We start from the raw sequence: 15,177 nt of genomic DNA, 5'->3' as shown, positions 1-15,177 counted from the left end.
GTCAAATTGTAATCACAGAGTCGATATCTGGCATCACTGTGCCACTGCTAGTTGCTTGAACTCGGACCTCCAAGTACTTGACTTCCAAATGAGCCCTATGATATGGAGAGCTGGTTCCCTACAAGATGCGGAGTCCGAGAGAAGTAGGCTGCCAATATAGAATTATAAGGGAACTGACATGGAACAGGGGAAAATGCCAGACTCCAGTGCGTATGTGGGGTTTCTGTCGACGTAGTAGAGCTGATCACCAACAAATTGACGGTCCAGCACGGGCTTACCCAAGCGAGCACCGCCACCACGGCACGTGAAGTAGTATTCGGTGACTCTCGAGTCACGTCCTGGGAAGTGACATCCTTATATGTACGTACTTGACTGCTAGTCGGGCACCCGGTCCCAAGGCCATACTTCATGATTGCAAGGACTCGTCTGCTGGCTATCAGTCGTGCCATGTCGACCTCGACACGCTCTTCCACATGCCCACTATCACAATTTTCCGCTTGTGAAATCTCAGACGCCCTCATAAAGCTCGGATCTCCAAACGGAGGACACATCCCAGACATTCACATGCTCTCCCCAACATCTCAAGTCAAGATCTGTGCACCAGCATACACCGTCCAAATGGTACTCGCATCAGACAATTTAGCCCCAAAGCTCTCCTCCCATTTCGTAGATACCGCACCCCCAGGGTCTGTAATCGTCGTCGACGCCCCACCTCGTTCAGTTTGTTCAACTCCCCGTTCCATGTCCGAACTTTCACACTCATTTCTATCGCAGAAACAAAGAATGCAGTTTGGGGTGGTTTGATGACTGCGGGCGCACAAGCTCGGGGAGCTGTCGGCGTCATTATCTCTGGGCGTTGCAGAGACCTTGCTGAACATCGTGCAGCGGATTTCCCGGTCTTTGCGCGTGGCCATTCAACAGTCGGGCAGTCCCCTTTCGTACGCCCGTCTGGTGTAAATGTCACCCTCACCATACATCCCAAAGATGCTGGCGATAGCTCAGACGCATTCGCTTCTGTCACAGTGACACCAGGCGACTGGATCATCGCAGATGAAGATGGCGTTATTTGTGTGCCAGTGAACATGGTAGACAAAGTCGCGGAGCTTGCTAAGAAGGGACAAGAGATCGATGCTAAGTGTATGGCTGACATTAAAGCTGGAAAGGGCATCCAGGCATCTTTCAAGGAGCACAGGGGCAAATAAAAACATGATATTTGGGGCTCGTTATCCTCTGCGCATCAAAATACTGGATATGCATACATACGTCACGTAACAGCACTACATCAAGTAGTCATACCGGCTTGAATATTGTACAAACGTGGTCCTCGACAACCCCAGTTAGATTTATTTTTTTGCAAAGTAAGAGAGTGCGCATATGTCATGTCTAGAATATTCATGCACGGAGACCAGTTTTGAGAGAAAGCGTGGTCTTCAGAGTGTGGAGAACGAAACGAACGCTGTGGTGTAGAGCCCAAAGAAGAGAAACTGAAGGAAAAAGATCAGTCACACATCTGATAGAGATTAAAATGCGCATACTCAGCAAGATAGGAAGCCAGAACAGGACGAGCATCCGATCGCCTGAAAGGAGGTATCAATTAGACTCATCGTCCTTTGAAATACTGATGCAACACTTACGCCCATGCTGCGCTTTCTGCGCATCATTTACAGGCCTATAACCATACGACTCTACTTCTTGAGCTGGCACAGAAGCTGTGGCTGTGGCATAACTGAGACGCCTGCTCGGGCCTGTAAGGCGCGCAGGTACCTCCGCATCTAAAGCAGAGGACTCCTCAGTGCACGACGTACTAGCCACAGGCTCCTTCGGTTGCTCCTCGAGCGTCTCGCGTGGTGTATACATCGGAGGCGCATCCTCAACAGGCACCGGACGGAGCGTTGCAGTAGCAATAGCGAGCGTCATCCATTTCTCCCAAGTCGCTTTTAGTTCCTGTGCCGCCCGTGTTGCTGGATGAGTAGCATCCCTCACTTCTCCATCGACCTGCTGTTCCTCCCGCTTGTCACCGACGAATGGCCACCCCGTTATCGGGACGAAGACGGGGAACACCATTGGGATCTGCGGAAGGGCGCCCCAAAGGACAGCAGGCATTTCGGGAAGATGCGGAAGAGGAAGCTGAGGTATGATGCCTTGAGGCTGGAGCTGCGCAAGCGTTCGTTGGATCATATCCACAAAAGACGCTGTCTGTTTCTCGTCCCTTGCATTAGGAGGTACCTTGGTATCTGTGTCCTTACTGGGTAATTCCAGCGTTTGTTCCGTGTGGGATTCAGGGCTTATTTGTTCCGTGGTATCTAGTGTGCGCCGACGGAAAGTACGCGTCGATCGGCGTTTGACGATGACGAGTTCTGACTCATCGCTCTCCACGTCACCCCACTGACTCTCACCGTCACCGTCATCCTCGTCTTGATTTTCTGTTTCGACACTGGGCTCTCGCCGTGGGGTGATATCATCAAAGAAGCCTTCAGGGGCAATATCCTCCGGGGTTTTCCCGAGTCCGTTCACGATCTCCAAGTCCGCTCCAGCTTCTACGAGTAATTCCAAACAAGGTTTGGATAGAGACAACACAGCAAAATGAAGAGCCGTATAACCATTCCTATCGCGCGCGTCCACATCGATATCATGCGCAATCAGGAATTTCGTGAGCTCCGCGAAGCCCAAAAACGACGCGAGGTGCAAAAGTGTCTGCCCATTCGACGTAGAGTGCGAAATAGCGGTACTCATGGCGATGGTAGACTGGTTGTCAACGGATACATCTATCATGGAAAGGAACTTGACAATTGTGGTCTCGAAACTTTCTCCTTCGTCTGACCGGACGAAAAGCAGTGGTCGTATTTCGCGATAAGACGAGGATGCAACGACGTGCATCATGTCGTTGGTGTCTGAGGATGTCGGAGAGTCTTCGTTTCCTGCAGTTCCGATGATACGGCGGGCGACGTTCTTTGCATCTTCGATCTTGCCTGTCATTTTGAGTCCGACGACCTGGAGGGCCAACTCCATCCTGGAAATGAAATATTTAAGCGAAAAAGGTAAAAGGTTATCGGTGTGACGTACAGGGCCCTGTCTGACTCGTCGGTGTACGTGAATAGAGAAGGGAGCGAGGGGTCGTTTGTCTTCTCGAAGCCCTCGAACCAAACAGCGACAACACCAGGAGAAGCTCGAGGAGGTAGGACACAGACTAAAGTATTGTCGCTCCAACGTTGAGTAGAGCTTGCGGGGACGTCTCCAAAGACGCAGTTCAGTTGAAGAACATGGTGGAAATTCTCGCCAAGGATAGTGACTTCAATGCCGCCGTGCGTAGGACCAGAAGCGGGTATAAGACGGTGAATTTTTGGGAGAGCAAGTGGGGCAACAAGAGGTGATCTAGGGTCGAAGAAAAGGAAAGATGTCGGCTGCGAAACAAGTTGCGGGATGGGTGGCGATACAGGGGAAACGAGAGGCGATGATATGGAGCTTGATACTGGAGATATTACTGGATTTGCGATGAATAAATTAGCTTGTGCGTCTTCCGGCTGTTGGAACCCATTGACACCAAACATAGCTGCGGAAGGAACAGTGCCATTTTCAATTTGAGATAATGAGCAAGACGGCATAGGCACTAAAAGATGAGAAGGTGTAGGAGACCGGGAACTAGCCACTGTTGAAGGTTGAGACGGTGTGAAGCTGGCCTCTCTCACGAATTTCACCGGGCTGTTTCTACTAGTAACGTCATATGGTTTTGCTCGCTTCTTTGACTGGCCTTTCACATTCGTTGCCTTGCGTTTCGAGGGTGCACGCTTATCCGCCAATTCCCCGCTCGGTGCGATCTGGGACCAGTCGACTTCGGTTTCAGTGAGGGGATTGAACACAGAATTTGACTTGGTCGTCGACTTGTGATCATCGGTAATCATAATCGGAGGAGTCGTTCCCGATCCGACGATGCGTCCAGTATGATCCATCATTGTGAAATGGATATGAAACCCGACCTTTTCCCGGTGGTGTCTGCAGTAGCACGTAATGCGGACGGGAAGTACGACCGACCCTGTTTCGAAGTCAAGGACTTCGGGGCAGTTGAACTGAATGATACTAGTCGTGTCTTCCTTGCCTCTCAGTCGTTCATTACCATCCTCTGGGGTATCTGAGCCAGACCTGGGGGGTCTGACACGAGCCGCGATTTTCCTAGCCACGCGCTTTGCCTAAAGGGAAAATAAAGTTAGTATGGAGCTCTGACCGTATAGAGGTACCGACCTCTCGGTTTCTACAGCTTCCGCAGCTTAGCACGCGATTGTGTGGTGATGTAGCGCATGTCACAGTCGTGGTAAGGTGTAACATATCCAAGGGAGAAGGGTCTGATTGATGATGAGTTTGTGCCAAGGACAGAGAAGTATTCTCAGTACCTATCTTCCCTTCCCGACGAGTGCGCTTCTTGGTGAAAGTCCCTGGTGAAAGTTTCAGCCATTTCCATGAACCAACCCTATCGTACAAGTACGGTTCCCCTGACGATGAGCTGGCATGGGCCAAGTCCAACGCGACGCGCACTTGAGTCTCTACGCGAGACTTTGTACCGTGTTGAGGAATATTAGGGGTCAGGATAGGAAGGCTTCACGAATTAAGATATGAATACTCGAATAAAAGATAAACGCACTTGTAGCAAGATTCTCGTGGTGGAAAAACGACTCGATGCGGAGCGGTAGATGGATCCCTTTTGGGTGGACGCACAGCAGGGGGAGGGATGACAGGTGAACAATGCATGTGCATATGAGAGGGAACAAGATGGTCGGACTCAGGTAAAGGAGCTTGCGCAGTAGAAACACAGCTGTCGCCTGTCGGGCGGATTGCATCCGGTTTCAAACAATCTGGCATGACTTGAAGTAGAACAGGGGAAGATTCTGGAGCAGAACAGGCCGAGCTAAACCGAGGTATATGACACGTCAACGACAGCGATCGGAGACGAGAACCTTTTCAAGACATACTCTTCATAGGCATGCTCATCTATCAGGTCGTTAAGCTGAAGCATCCTCTCGTTGTCAGGTTTATTCATGACACTACGCATAGACTCATTGTCCAAAACGCCAATTTCGGAAAACGTCTTCCTTGGACGAATTGAGTTATACCAGGCTGATAGGTTATGGTCATGGTGTAAGGTAACAGGATGATGACTGTCGGAAGATTCAGGTGTTGTTGGTGACGAAGAGCGAGAGTCCATGGCTGTTGCGGTTGTCGTCGACATCACTGACGAGCGAAAAGCGTGTTCACGGAGCAGTCGCAGTGAGGCCGGTAGAAAGGGATAGCACGTATCTTTGAAACTGCAGTATGACCCCAACAACTCCGACAATCTGTTTGATTACCTAATATTTCACTTTGAATTAATTCTGAAGGGCCTTGGGTCAGTCTGTTGAATGTTCGTGCTTTGTCCACCATGAAGAGAGGCGCAGAGAGACAAATCAGCAAAGACGACGGCGATGACATAGAGGTATGATGACAATTATTTATGTTGTCTTGACTGGTCATTGACGCGAGCAGGAAGTCGAAGACCCTGGCAAGGGTTTCCAAAAGGCAGACGAGTCTGTCCTCACAAAGCGGCAGTGAGTATCCAGTAACTGCAGTGAGCAACGCTTATTCTGTGACACCCAGAATACGTGGTTTACCCAAGCGAGCTACGGCTTCAACTAAGGCTTTGTCTTTCGCCGGACTCCCCAGTGCACCTCTTTCACCCGCGGATTCGGTGAGTACGTAGTCAATGCCTTGCAAATCTTTCCAATAAAAGCCCATCCAGGAATCACCTGCTGTTCCAAAATTTGGTGGTTTCTCAGGGTTTGGTTTAGGAGCTGGGCCGAGTCCCTTCTCATTCACCCCTCCAGCCGCTACTGCATTCGCGACCTCAAACGTTACACACACTGCGTCTACTGCTACAAAGGACTTTGCATCGGTGGTACAAGCCACTAGTACTGCCAATGCATCCATGAATCCTTCAGATGAAGATTACAACGCAGAACTGAAATATTACAAGTCTATTCGTGGTCTTAACATCTCCCTTTTGTCAGCTATCCAAAAAGCTGTAGACCAGGATCCTTTTATTGACATCGCAGGCCTTCTTGAGAGTTATAAAAATCTGCGGACTACCGTCCAGACAGATCTTGATAGCTCATCCAAAGCCGCTAGCCAGAAGGTATCAGCTTCTGGCCCTCATGTGCTCGAGAAGGCTGCACCTCCAGTAACTGGATTTCCCGTGCCAAAAGGCTTCTCTGGATTCGGTAGCTTTGGTTCCCCATCATTACCTACTTCATCCACAAATGGAACGGATAAGAGCTCGACACCTAACAATGCCTTCGCCTTCTCCACATCAACTTCCAACACGAGCTCGACCCCAACTTTCGGTTTCGGTGCCAAAACGAGTGAAGATAATCCTGCAACACCATCTCCCTTTGGCACTTCGGAAGCCCCGAAATCGGCTTTTTCATTTGGGACTAAATCCGCTGATTCCAACTCCTCAAGTCCGAGTTCGTTTTCATTCGCCCCATCAGCCGCGCCTGCACCTACGCCTGCACCCAGCAAGACAAGACAAAGACAAAGACGATTCAAAAGCCTCATCGGCATTTGGCTCTAGTTCAAGCATTCCTAACTTCTTCGCGTCATCCAAAGCAGCATCATCCACGTTCTCCGACTCCAAGCCAACATCAGCATTCGGCACCACGACATTATTTGGTAACAGTAATGACTCAAAGACGCCCTCCTTCTTCACCCCAGGGTCCTCAGACCTATTCAACAAAGTATCCGCTAAAACCGGTACAGGAAATGAAGACACCAAAACCGGAAGCACTGGTCTATTCGGCAGTTCCTCCTTCACACCACCTACAAACACTTTCGCATCCGCTGCCACCGACAAACCCACCAGTGCTTTCGGCACGTTTGGCGGAGGCTCGCCACCAAAAGGAAATGGTTTTACGTTTGGGAAGACGGGGGGAGGGAGTATTGGCAATCCAGTAGGGTTTGGATTCGGCGTCGCGAAGCCTGCAGATGGGGCTTCTACGTCTTCATCGAGCGCCCCCACGGAATTCAGCTTTGGTGTTCCACCAACCAAGTCTGTCTCTCCGCCAATGGATACCACCAGTCGATCAGGTTCACAACCTGCTGCCACCGATGAGAGCACAGACGATGCAAAGTTGCTGCCAACTAGCAATCACGATGGTGAAGGCGAGGGTGAAGAAGATGAAGAGACAACGTACACCGTGAAGGCTAAAGTCTTCAAGCTTTCAAAGACTTCTGACAAGTCTGAGTGGAAGGAACTGGGTATTGGTCAGTAATTCTTTGTTTTGGCATCATCCAGGATCTTGCTGACTTTTGTATAGGTATGTTCCGTTTGAAGAAACATAAGGAGACAGGCGCACGACGCGCACTGATGCGCAACAGTGCCACGGGGAGGATTGTTATTGTTCGTTTTCATCATTTCGTATCAACTGCAGTTGCTCACCCACATATCCCGTTAGAACTTCAGGTTGTTCGCGTCACTAACCCCAACACTGATGAAGACAATGGTATCCTTTGTCGGACACGATGAAGGTGCTCCGGCATCGTTCCGAATCCGTGTAAAAACACCTGAGCAAGCTCAGGAGCTCAAGAATGCTTTGGATCGCGAGGTCGCAGCTGTCAAAGAGTCAAATTGAGGGGTTTGTAATTCCATGTCTCTAATGCCCATGTCTAATTTTACGTACTCCCTCGTATACCTCTGTCTATACACTGCACATTTCCATATTCTTTACTCATCGCATCATCTAGCATAGTTGCATGCATTTCTGTGAAGGGTTCTTTCCGAGTTGTTGAAGACTCGGGCAGCTTTGCCCCCCTGCATCATAGATTGTACTTCAAACCACATCTTACACGTGCGCCGCGCCGTTGGAGTATGTATGGAATAGCTATTTAGCATTAAAATGACTTTGAGCGTTGTGCCATATAGAATTGAGCACAAAAGCTTCGCTGAGAAGCATTTCAATTTCGTGGTCTCCCCAGTCCTGCGTCGGGAGGGATTGCAGGAACATGATGATACCCTAGCACACCTAAGATATGTAATCCTAAGAAGACAAAGGTGGACGTACCTGGAAATCCATTTGCCGGAGCTTTTCGCTCCACTTGACGAGGAATGCAGAGCATACATAAAGGTGGAATTGAGAGAATGCATCCGCTCCTTCAGCCTGGGATCATACAATCAGTAACAGACATCCTACGAAGGCGTGGCCAACTCACTAGATACGTGTCCCACATGCGGATCGTGTTCTTCACACTGATTTCTCGCATCAGAAGACAATTCATCCAGCGGAAAGCGAACTGCATGAATTCAACATTTTGGGACTCGAGGTGTGCATACAGGGGAGCTGCTCGATCAGCAGCAGCCATTGTGCGCAGGTGGAAAAGAACATACCATCAATACGTGCAACAAGCTCAGCCATACGCTTGACACTTCGCTGAATGCCAGGTTGTGCTGAGATGTAGTTATCCTGGATGCCGTCCAACAAACGTGACAAGCACCAAAACGAGTCTGCTTCGACAGCACTCAGGACAGCCGTCGGGAGCAGAGAGGTATCAAATTCTTCCGGATCTGAATCTGCAAGTATTCTTAACGTTACACGTAGCCATGAGACAATAATAGCATACCAATGTAAGCGGAAAGGAAAACCTGGAAGAATGGGGTAACGAGGTCATTGATGCCTTGAACGTATCCACTTGCTGGGTGTCGTATTGCCCAGACATAGAGAATTCTTTCGAGACTCTACTTGCGGCAAAGATATTAAGATCTGGTGGAATAAAATCGCGACTACTTACACGTTGAGTGGATGCCTGCATCCATAAACGCACACCAGGTCTCGTCCGTGGTACGTCGATCTCGATCTGATGCCATATTTGTTGGTCGAGCCCTTGACGATCCCGAGCGAACGCTAGTTCGACTAGTGATGAGTATTCTCCTCTCTTCCGTGCAAGAGTGGAAGCTCGAAGGTTTGATGGCAAGGGAAGGTAGCCCTAAGCATCGACATTAGAAGGTAAGGAGATGCAAGGAAGTCAGCTCACGAGAAGAATCGGCCATACAGCGGCTCTTAGATCGTTGGGGGTACCCGCCCAAGCTAATTTACGGAGTTCGCCTATTTGTGAAAACTCAGGTACACGGTCAGCGAAAGCCTACAAGAGCGCGCACTAATATTGACATCATCTTTGCTAAGACAGTCGATGAATTTGATTCGTCGGTTTGTGCGAATGGAGCTCTCCCGAAGGAGCTTCTCAGCATCACTCGAACGTGGAGAGTGACCCATCCTATGATTAAACCTTGGTTCTGGCAGTGGTTGAGGAGAACGGAGAAACCTGTGCAACGGATCTAAATGTCTGATTAGATGTGGAAAGGAATTTGCTAGAAGTAAATACCGTTCATAATCTCGATAACATCAGATTTGATGGAACCTTGGTCTGGTTTAACTTTGATGCCAGTGCCAGCGGCCTGCTCCATTTCTGGCTCGAAATCCCCTACGACCATGTCACTGTCGACGTCTACATCGCCATTTGGATCAATATCTTTGGGTAACTTGGCACATAAAGCATCCTGTGAAGTGCCAGATTTTCTAACCATTGTCCATCCACCCTTTGCAGGTTGAGTGGTATCGGCAGCATTCGAAGGGTAGGAACCTGGACTTGGCGCACTGAGATGAGTGTAGGAGAATGAGACATTGGAGGAGGAAGAGTTGCTAGGGGGTCTAGGGACTGGTTTCGGTGCTGTTATCGGAGATGACTGGCGCCTATATGATGATGGGGAAGGAGGGAGCCGCCACGAGTTTGAGATTGTGGACTGGCGAGGTGATTCAGAGTCTGATCCACTATCCCAAACATCGTCTTCTCCCCATTCTGCGTTAGATCTTGCATTGAATGATGAGTGCAGACCAATGTGCGGTCGTGCAGGCGGAGGCTTCGCCGCCATCGTTTCACGGCGAGCCAAGTTATTATCTGCCCATTCGTGGTTAAACGTTAAGTATTACATTAGATTAGGTAATCAACCCGCTATTAAATTCACCGCTGGCCCAGCCAGCCGCTCTTCTCTTTTGTATTCAAGTTGCAATGTCTTCAGAAGATAAGGATTTCAAAGGGCGGTGTATGTACTGCAACACCGACGTCGGTCGCGACAAAGTCAAGACATGCGGTCGCTGCCGGTAAGCAGAACTCGCGGAGGAGCCGCTCCTCACTGCCTACAATAAATATTATTAGCTAATCCTGGTTTTTGCAGACTGGTACGTTATTGCTCCAAGGAGTGTCAGATCGCGTCGTGGAAAACCCACAAATTACGATGCAACCCGAATCTACGCGAAAGCCTTGCAAGTGACCCAGCCAGTAACGCTCTAAATACGGCCCTTTCCAAGTGGATCAATAACTGGAGGGATGAATTGCATAACTGGGCGATATGGGCAATGGATCTCGCAAATAGTCCGCCGGACCGACTTGCTACACATTGGTCAGTTGATCATATGCGACCCCGTGCCAGCAGCTAAATGAAGTACAACAGCTTTGTGATCGAAATTGAGCGTCGACCGAATCCCCCGAGCGCTTCCCAGTTCTTCCGGGTGAGTACTCTCTGTCGGTATCCTCAATACGTCTGAAATCCCACAGATGCATGGAGGAGGTGTTGAAACTCGAGCAAGTTTCATTGCACGCTTGGAAGAAATAAACGAGGCCAGCGAGGAGACCGTTGCATGTGTAAATGAGCGCCGAGGCACCGACACTGCTCAAATTATTATCCTCTGTGAGGATTTAATTCGATTCTTATGGTTCTCTCTCCGAGATGGAGGTGCATCTTTGCGCAACCGCGACCCTGCCATGTCCAAGGCACTTGCTGAGAACTGGCAACAAGGCATGATTAGCGCAATTGAAACCGGCCGTCGTGAGTGTAAGAGCCTTGCGCCTGATTAGTTCTAAATATTGTGCTCCAGCCCAAGCATCCAAAACTCATCTAGATAGAGCCGCAATCAAGGTCGTAGGACCGCCTCCCATATGAGTTGATTATACCACAGGCGGCCGCTCATGACGGGTGAGACGAGTAGTTCATTTCGAATACCGCACTTCTACGGACATTCTCATACATTACATGGTGTATCATAATGATAGGCAAGGTCCAAGGGATGATTCAGCAAAACAATCAAAGAAATTAATTACGCAGCAGCAGCAGCCCGCTTCAGGAAATCTTCCTCATCCCATCCGTAGTAATCTTTTAATTTCTTACCGAATTCCTTGATCTTCACAGGATACAGAGTGGGATCCGGGTGAGCTATAAAAAAACGAAGATAAGAAAGGCAGCTAAGTCGGCTAGGTTGTACATACGCTTGTGGAATGTGATAGACTGTAAGCAGCTCAGCATCATGGTCGAATTCCTGATATACTGGATAACATACCCTGTCTCCATCGTGAGGCGGATCGAATCGCACAGACGATCCGGCGGTACTGGGATCATATGAGAAGCCCATGTCACGCATAACCTGTCGACATGTGTGAACATTCCCTGAGTCGATACCAAAGAAAAAACAAGGCACCTTGAGGAAGCTCTCCCACTTCATTGCTCCTCGTCTCTCGTCGTCTCCAGCGCGAAGCAGCTGATGCATGTACCCAGTCGTCTTCTTACCCAGTTTCGAGAACCACGTATGTTTGCTGTTCACATTATCCTTGCTTTCCTCTTTGTCCTTGGCTTTGTCTTTGCCCTTGGCCAAAAACCCGCGGTTGAACATGGATGCATGATCAGGACGAGATTTGATCTTCTCCTTCTGAGGGACCTCCTGCAGGAAAGAATGACCAGAATGAGCCGTAGTTTGTTCTGTCAGCGGCAATGAAGCAGTCGACATGTTGTTGAGAAGGGTTGTCGCCGAACTGTTCAAGCTAGCCCTCCTAGCAGGGCTTGGCTTGGAGGGGCTAGAGGGGGGAGAGACTACGCGCGCTGCAGGTGACACAGGAGACACGGGGGCATCTTCGGGGAGGACAGGCAGATCCGTGTCGGTCTTCTTCTTCTTTGGCTTCTTTTTCTTTTTCTTCTTGCTAGCAGAGGCAGTATCAGCATCAGCGTCATCCTCATCGTCGACCTCTTCGACTGTCGTGCGAGTATCTTTAGGCTGCGCAGAAGAGGCTCCTGCATGGAAATAAATCAGGTCTGGATGTACGGGGAAACATTGCCGGACACAAACCAGCAGCTTGTGGAGGCTTAGCCCCGAGGGCCCTGGGAACTCGTTTCTTTCGAGGAGTCGGAAGGGGTCGCAGTGGAGGTAGTTCATCGTCTGGAATACCGGACAAATCAATCTTAAGAGCCGGACCTGGCTTGGGCTTTGGGGCAGCAGTCTTGGGAGTGAAAATGCCCTTGCGAGGTTCATTGCGCTTCGCAGAACTGAGCTTCGCGCTCGATGAGAACATGCGTCCTGTGTTCCGCAACCAATGTAAGCAGATGATAACCATAAGAGCTGTTAACTCGACCTCTTAACGAGCCAAGGAGCTTTAAGAACGGATTGCCCTTCTTTTCCTCAGCTATCGCTTCGAACTCGGGCACTTCTGTCTTTGCATCGAAAAATTCGGGGATGGCCATGGCAGTATCCATAGCCTCTCGCAACATATTGCGATATTGCTCATCTTCATCGGAATCATATTCAGATTCTGTCTCGTACTCGTCACTGTCATCGTCTTCATCCCCAAAGTTCTGGTCAGAGTCGATCATATCGTCGCCGCTTTCGTTAGAAGAGTCGGAGACGGATTGGAGCTCGGGCATGGAGCCATCACTGCCATCGTCTGCACGACCATCAGTAATGGTGAGCATCTTCTTCGATGGTCGCTTGTGTCCACTGCCTTTCTTTCCGCCTTTGTTCTTGAATGGGATCAAACTCAAATCACCCCCATCGTCTGAATCTGAATCTTGACCTGCAAGGTGGGGGACATAGAATGAACTCCATTGAGGTGTACGGCGGAGGGCTTCATCAAGCTGCCAAAGGGTATCTATAGACATGTTGGAAACGTTTTGATAATTCTAGAATTTATAATGTCAGGGCAACAGGACTAATAGGAAAATTACTGCAGAACGTACCACGTCAACATGTTTCCACATGTCTTTGAGGACTGTCCGGTCTTCAGTGCGGCTGAGCGGGTAAACGAGGTCCTTGAAATTGGCGTAGCTATTTGATGCTTGCTGGGAAAATATCTGCGCATCAAGCCATTGCTCATACTGCTCGGGCATCTTGCGGGGTGTCTGCTTCATCTTCTCACCCTGCGCTCCTAACAAAGGACTATCAAGAAGCTCCTGGAGTTCTAATACGACCTACGGATACCGATGGTCAGCTAGAGAGACTCCACGGAAGACCTGCAGCTCTACAACATACAGATAACTCGCCGACAGCATCCCACATAGTCTGAGGAAAACGTTTTGCTTCTCTCGGAGACTCGTCAACTGCATCGTGCAGGATGTGGTATAAAATCCTCTTCGGATAGGGTTGCTTGGGGAAACATAGCTCAATGATGATAGAGTCTAAGAATGACTTGCATGCATCCTTGAGACCAGCCCAGTCAAAGGCCATCTCGGGTTCACCAGGATCGGTGTTCTCAACCGCCTTGAAGTAACGAGCATAATGGGCTGTCGCATAGTTAGAGCGTGTGATGCATAAAATTGACAAGATGTTGCCGTACGCGTAGTGGTAGCAAGTACAGAGAATTTCTTTTGACCAAGATCAACTAGGTTAGACACCAAATCACAAACGATAAGATAACGAGATAGTAAACCCTGATCCTTTTGCAGCTGGATGTGAGCCGTTGCGTCATTGAGGCCGGACTTCTCAAGCGTTCGCAAAGAATCGAGGACGACCTTCCATGCCGAAGCAACCATGTACGTATTATGAATCCTACATAGCCGACATATGATTGAACCGGTTAAAAATGGAGCATCGGACAACGTACCTGATTGCGATGATGGACGCCACATAGGAGGGATCTGATCGTACCTCCCTACCGTTTTTTGTCGTACCATATGGTGTACGAGCATTGAGCTCCTCGGTGATCTTACGGTGGAAAGATTCCGGGTCTTGCAAATTGGTGATATCGTCCAAATATGCTAGACCACATGAGACGAAGGTATGACTTATGCATGTGATCGCGTACCATTGAACTGAGAATCTGCGATCTTGATACATTTTGCCAGTTTCAGAGGTGACATTACAGCAGTTCGTGCGTGCTCATTGACAAGGTCCTCTGCCATTGTACCTCGAATGAGCGGATCGCGTGGCAATCGGCAAGATGTACAACTTGCCTGCGAGCAAATCAAGTTTTTCCCTACCACTCATTTTACTTGAAAGCATAACCTCCCCAGTGCCTCTTGCTCCAAATTTACCATTTCGTAACACCAAGGCTCGAGAGGTCGTAGGTTTAAGACCATTTTCATCTCGTTTCCCTCCGTGTTTTGAGACTTGAACATGTCGTGGCCCTACTGGCACGAGGTCTCTTGAGGTAGAAAGAACAGGAGGCACTTTCGCAGGTTTTTTCTTGGACGCCATGGACGATAGATGCTAAGGGCGCTCTACTAGATCGTGTGAATCTTTGCTTTGTCTTTGTTGACGGTAGCGTTGAAGTGGCTCTACTCGCTTTAACATGGTACAGTAACTACCAGTATTCAAGCAATCGTCGGCGATAAACCATTTGATGATAATCTTCGGGGACGATATTCTCTTGCTCACGGTCCGCAATTCTAGCTTCGCACGGATTTGTTCGAGAAGCACAGCTAAAGCCACGAATAGATAAGTGATGGTGGCGATGGCGGTGGACGCCAATAGGACTTTGTCTATATCATCACTCTGTGCTTTCCACGTTCGTTTCATGACGACTATGTCACTCTAGCGCGATAATCGCCTCCAGGTGAGTACCTACCTACCAAGTTGAAGTAATCACCAAGGATAATTGGCAAAACGATACTGCCTCTGGGCGGTCAACCCGGCCGGCAATTGCACATCATCCGATGTTTGACATGTGTGAATGCGGTACGTGCGCGCTACTGGGAAGAATGGACCGCGAACAGAACAGTGCGGCATATCAGGCCACCGCTTGCATGTCAATCACTCCGTGGACTCCCTGTGCATCCCAAGATATCCACCAATACAATTTCGCCGCCTTTGACAACCGGTTTCAGTATCTGTCATTGAATTCATACAC

At 49.3% G+C, this 15,177-nt stretch overlaps 6 protein-coding genes across 6 annotated transcripts; 3 read left to right on the top strand and 3 right to left on the bottom strand.

Moving 5' to 3' along the window:
• Positions 1-338: 338 nt before the first annotated feature.
• Positions 339-1,396, top strand: F5891DRAFT_37428 (ribonuclease E inhibitor RraA/Dimethylmenaquinone methyltransferase). The gene is made up of 2 exons (XM_041371610.1): positions 339-715; positions 775-1,396. The coding sequence occupies exons 1-2, from the start codon at positions 409-411 to the stop codon at positions 1,200-1,202; spliced, it is 735 nt and encodes a 244-aa protein (XP_041229847.1). The 5' UTR covers positions 339-408; the 3' UTR covers positions 1,203-1,396.
• Positions 1,281-5,417, bottom strand: F5891DRAFT_37433 (uncharacterized protein). The gene is made up of 8 exons (XM_041371612.1): positions 4,962-5,417; positions 4,634-4,897; positions 4,386-4,588; positions 4,237-4,337; positions 3,064-4,184; positions 1,635-3,010; positions 1,536-1,577; positions 1,281-1,484 (listed from the first exon to the last, which is right to left on the bottom strand). Exons 1-8 carry the CDS (start codon positions 5,216-5,218, stop codon positions 1,393-1,395), a joined length of 3,456 nt encoding a protein of 1,151 aa, XP_041229846.1. The 5' UTR covers positions 5,219-5,417; the 3' UTR covers positions 1,281-1,392.
• F5891DRAFT_945525 (uncharacterized protein) lies at positions 5,408-7,652 on the top strand (the record flags this gene model as incomplete). Its single annotated transcript, XM_041374621.1, has 7 exons — positions 5,408-5,461; positions 5,509-5,573; positions 5,623-5,713; positions 5,765-6,482; positions 6,760-7,284; positions 7,338-7,420; positions 7,476-7,652. 7 exons carry the CDS (start codon positions 5,408-5,410, stop codon positions 7,650-7,652), a joined length of 1,713 nt encoding a protein of 570 aa, XP_041229845.1.
• Positions 7,653-7,901: 249 nt separating this feature from the next.
• F5891DRAFT_1126664 (rab-GTPase-TBC domain-containing protein) lies at positions 7,902-9,943 on the bottom strand (the record flags this gene model as incomplete). The annotated part of the gene is made up of 9 exons (XM_041364113.1): positions 7,902-8,033; positions 8,082-8,177; positions 8,230-8,357; positions 8,405-8,587; positions 8,638-8,752; positions 8,806-9,000; positions 9,049-9,119; positions 9,173-9,349; positions 9,397-9,943. 9 exons carry the CDS (start codon positions 9,941-9,943, stop codon positions 7,902-7,904), a joined length of 1,644 nt encoding a protein of 547 aa, XP_041229844.1.
• An 80-nt stretch (positions 9,944-10,023) lies between these two features.
• Positions 10,024-11,088, top strand: F5891DRAFT_37531 (uncharacterized protein). The gene is made up of 5 exons (XM_041371621.1): positions 10,024-10,172; positions 10,247-10,471; positions 10,523-10,580; positions 10,627-10,897; positions 10,947-11,088. Exons 1-5 carry the CDS (start codon positions 10,081-10,083, stop codon positions 11,009-11,011), a joined length of 711 nt encoding a protein of 236 aa, XP_041229843.1. The 5' UTR covers positions 10,024-10,080; the 3' UTR covers positions 11,012-11,088.
• Positions 11,046-14,625, bottom strand: F5891DRAFT_37416 (uncharacterized protein). The gene is made up of 12 exons (XM_041371608.1): positions 14,282-14,625; positions 14,134-14,223; positions 13,933-14,086; positions 13,666-13,877; positions 13,362-13,612; positions 13,070-13,300; positions 12,469-13,012; positions 12,186-12,413; positions 11,544-12,130; positions 11,406-11,489; positions 11,335-11,353; positions 11,046-11,281 (listed from the first exon to the last, which is right to left on the bottom strand). Exons 1-12 carry the CDS (start codon positions 14,523-14,525, stop codon positions 11,166-11,168), a joined length of 2,760 nt encoding a protein of 919 aa, XP_041229842.1. The 5' UTR covers positions 14,526-14,625; the 3' UTR covers positions 11,046-11,165.
• Between the last annotated feature and the right edge of the window lie 552 nt (positions 14,626-15,177).

This window comes from Suillus fuscotomentosus (assembly GCF_016647785.1).
Source record: "Suillus fuscotomentosus strain FC203 chromosome Unknown F5891scaffold_10, whole genome shotgun sequence".
Taxonomy (NCBI): domain Eukaryota; kingdom Fungi; phylum Basidiomycota; class Agaricomycetes; order Boletales; family Suillaceae; genus Suillus; species Suillus fuscotomentosus.
The sequence above is the reverse complement of the archived record's forward strand: the minus strand, read 5'-3'. Positions and strand labels throughout refer to the sequence as shown.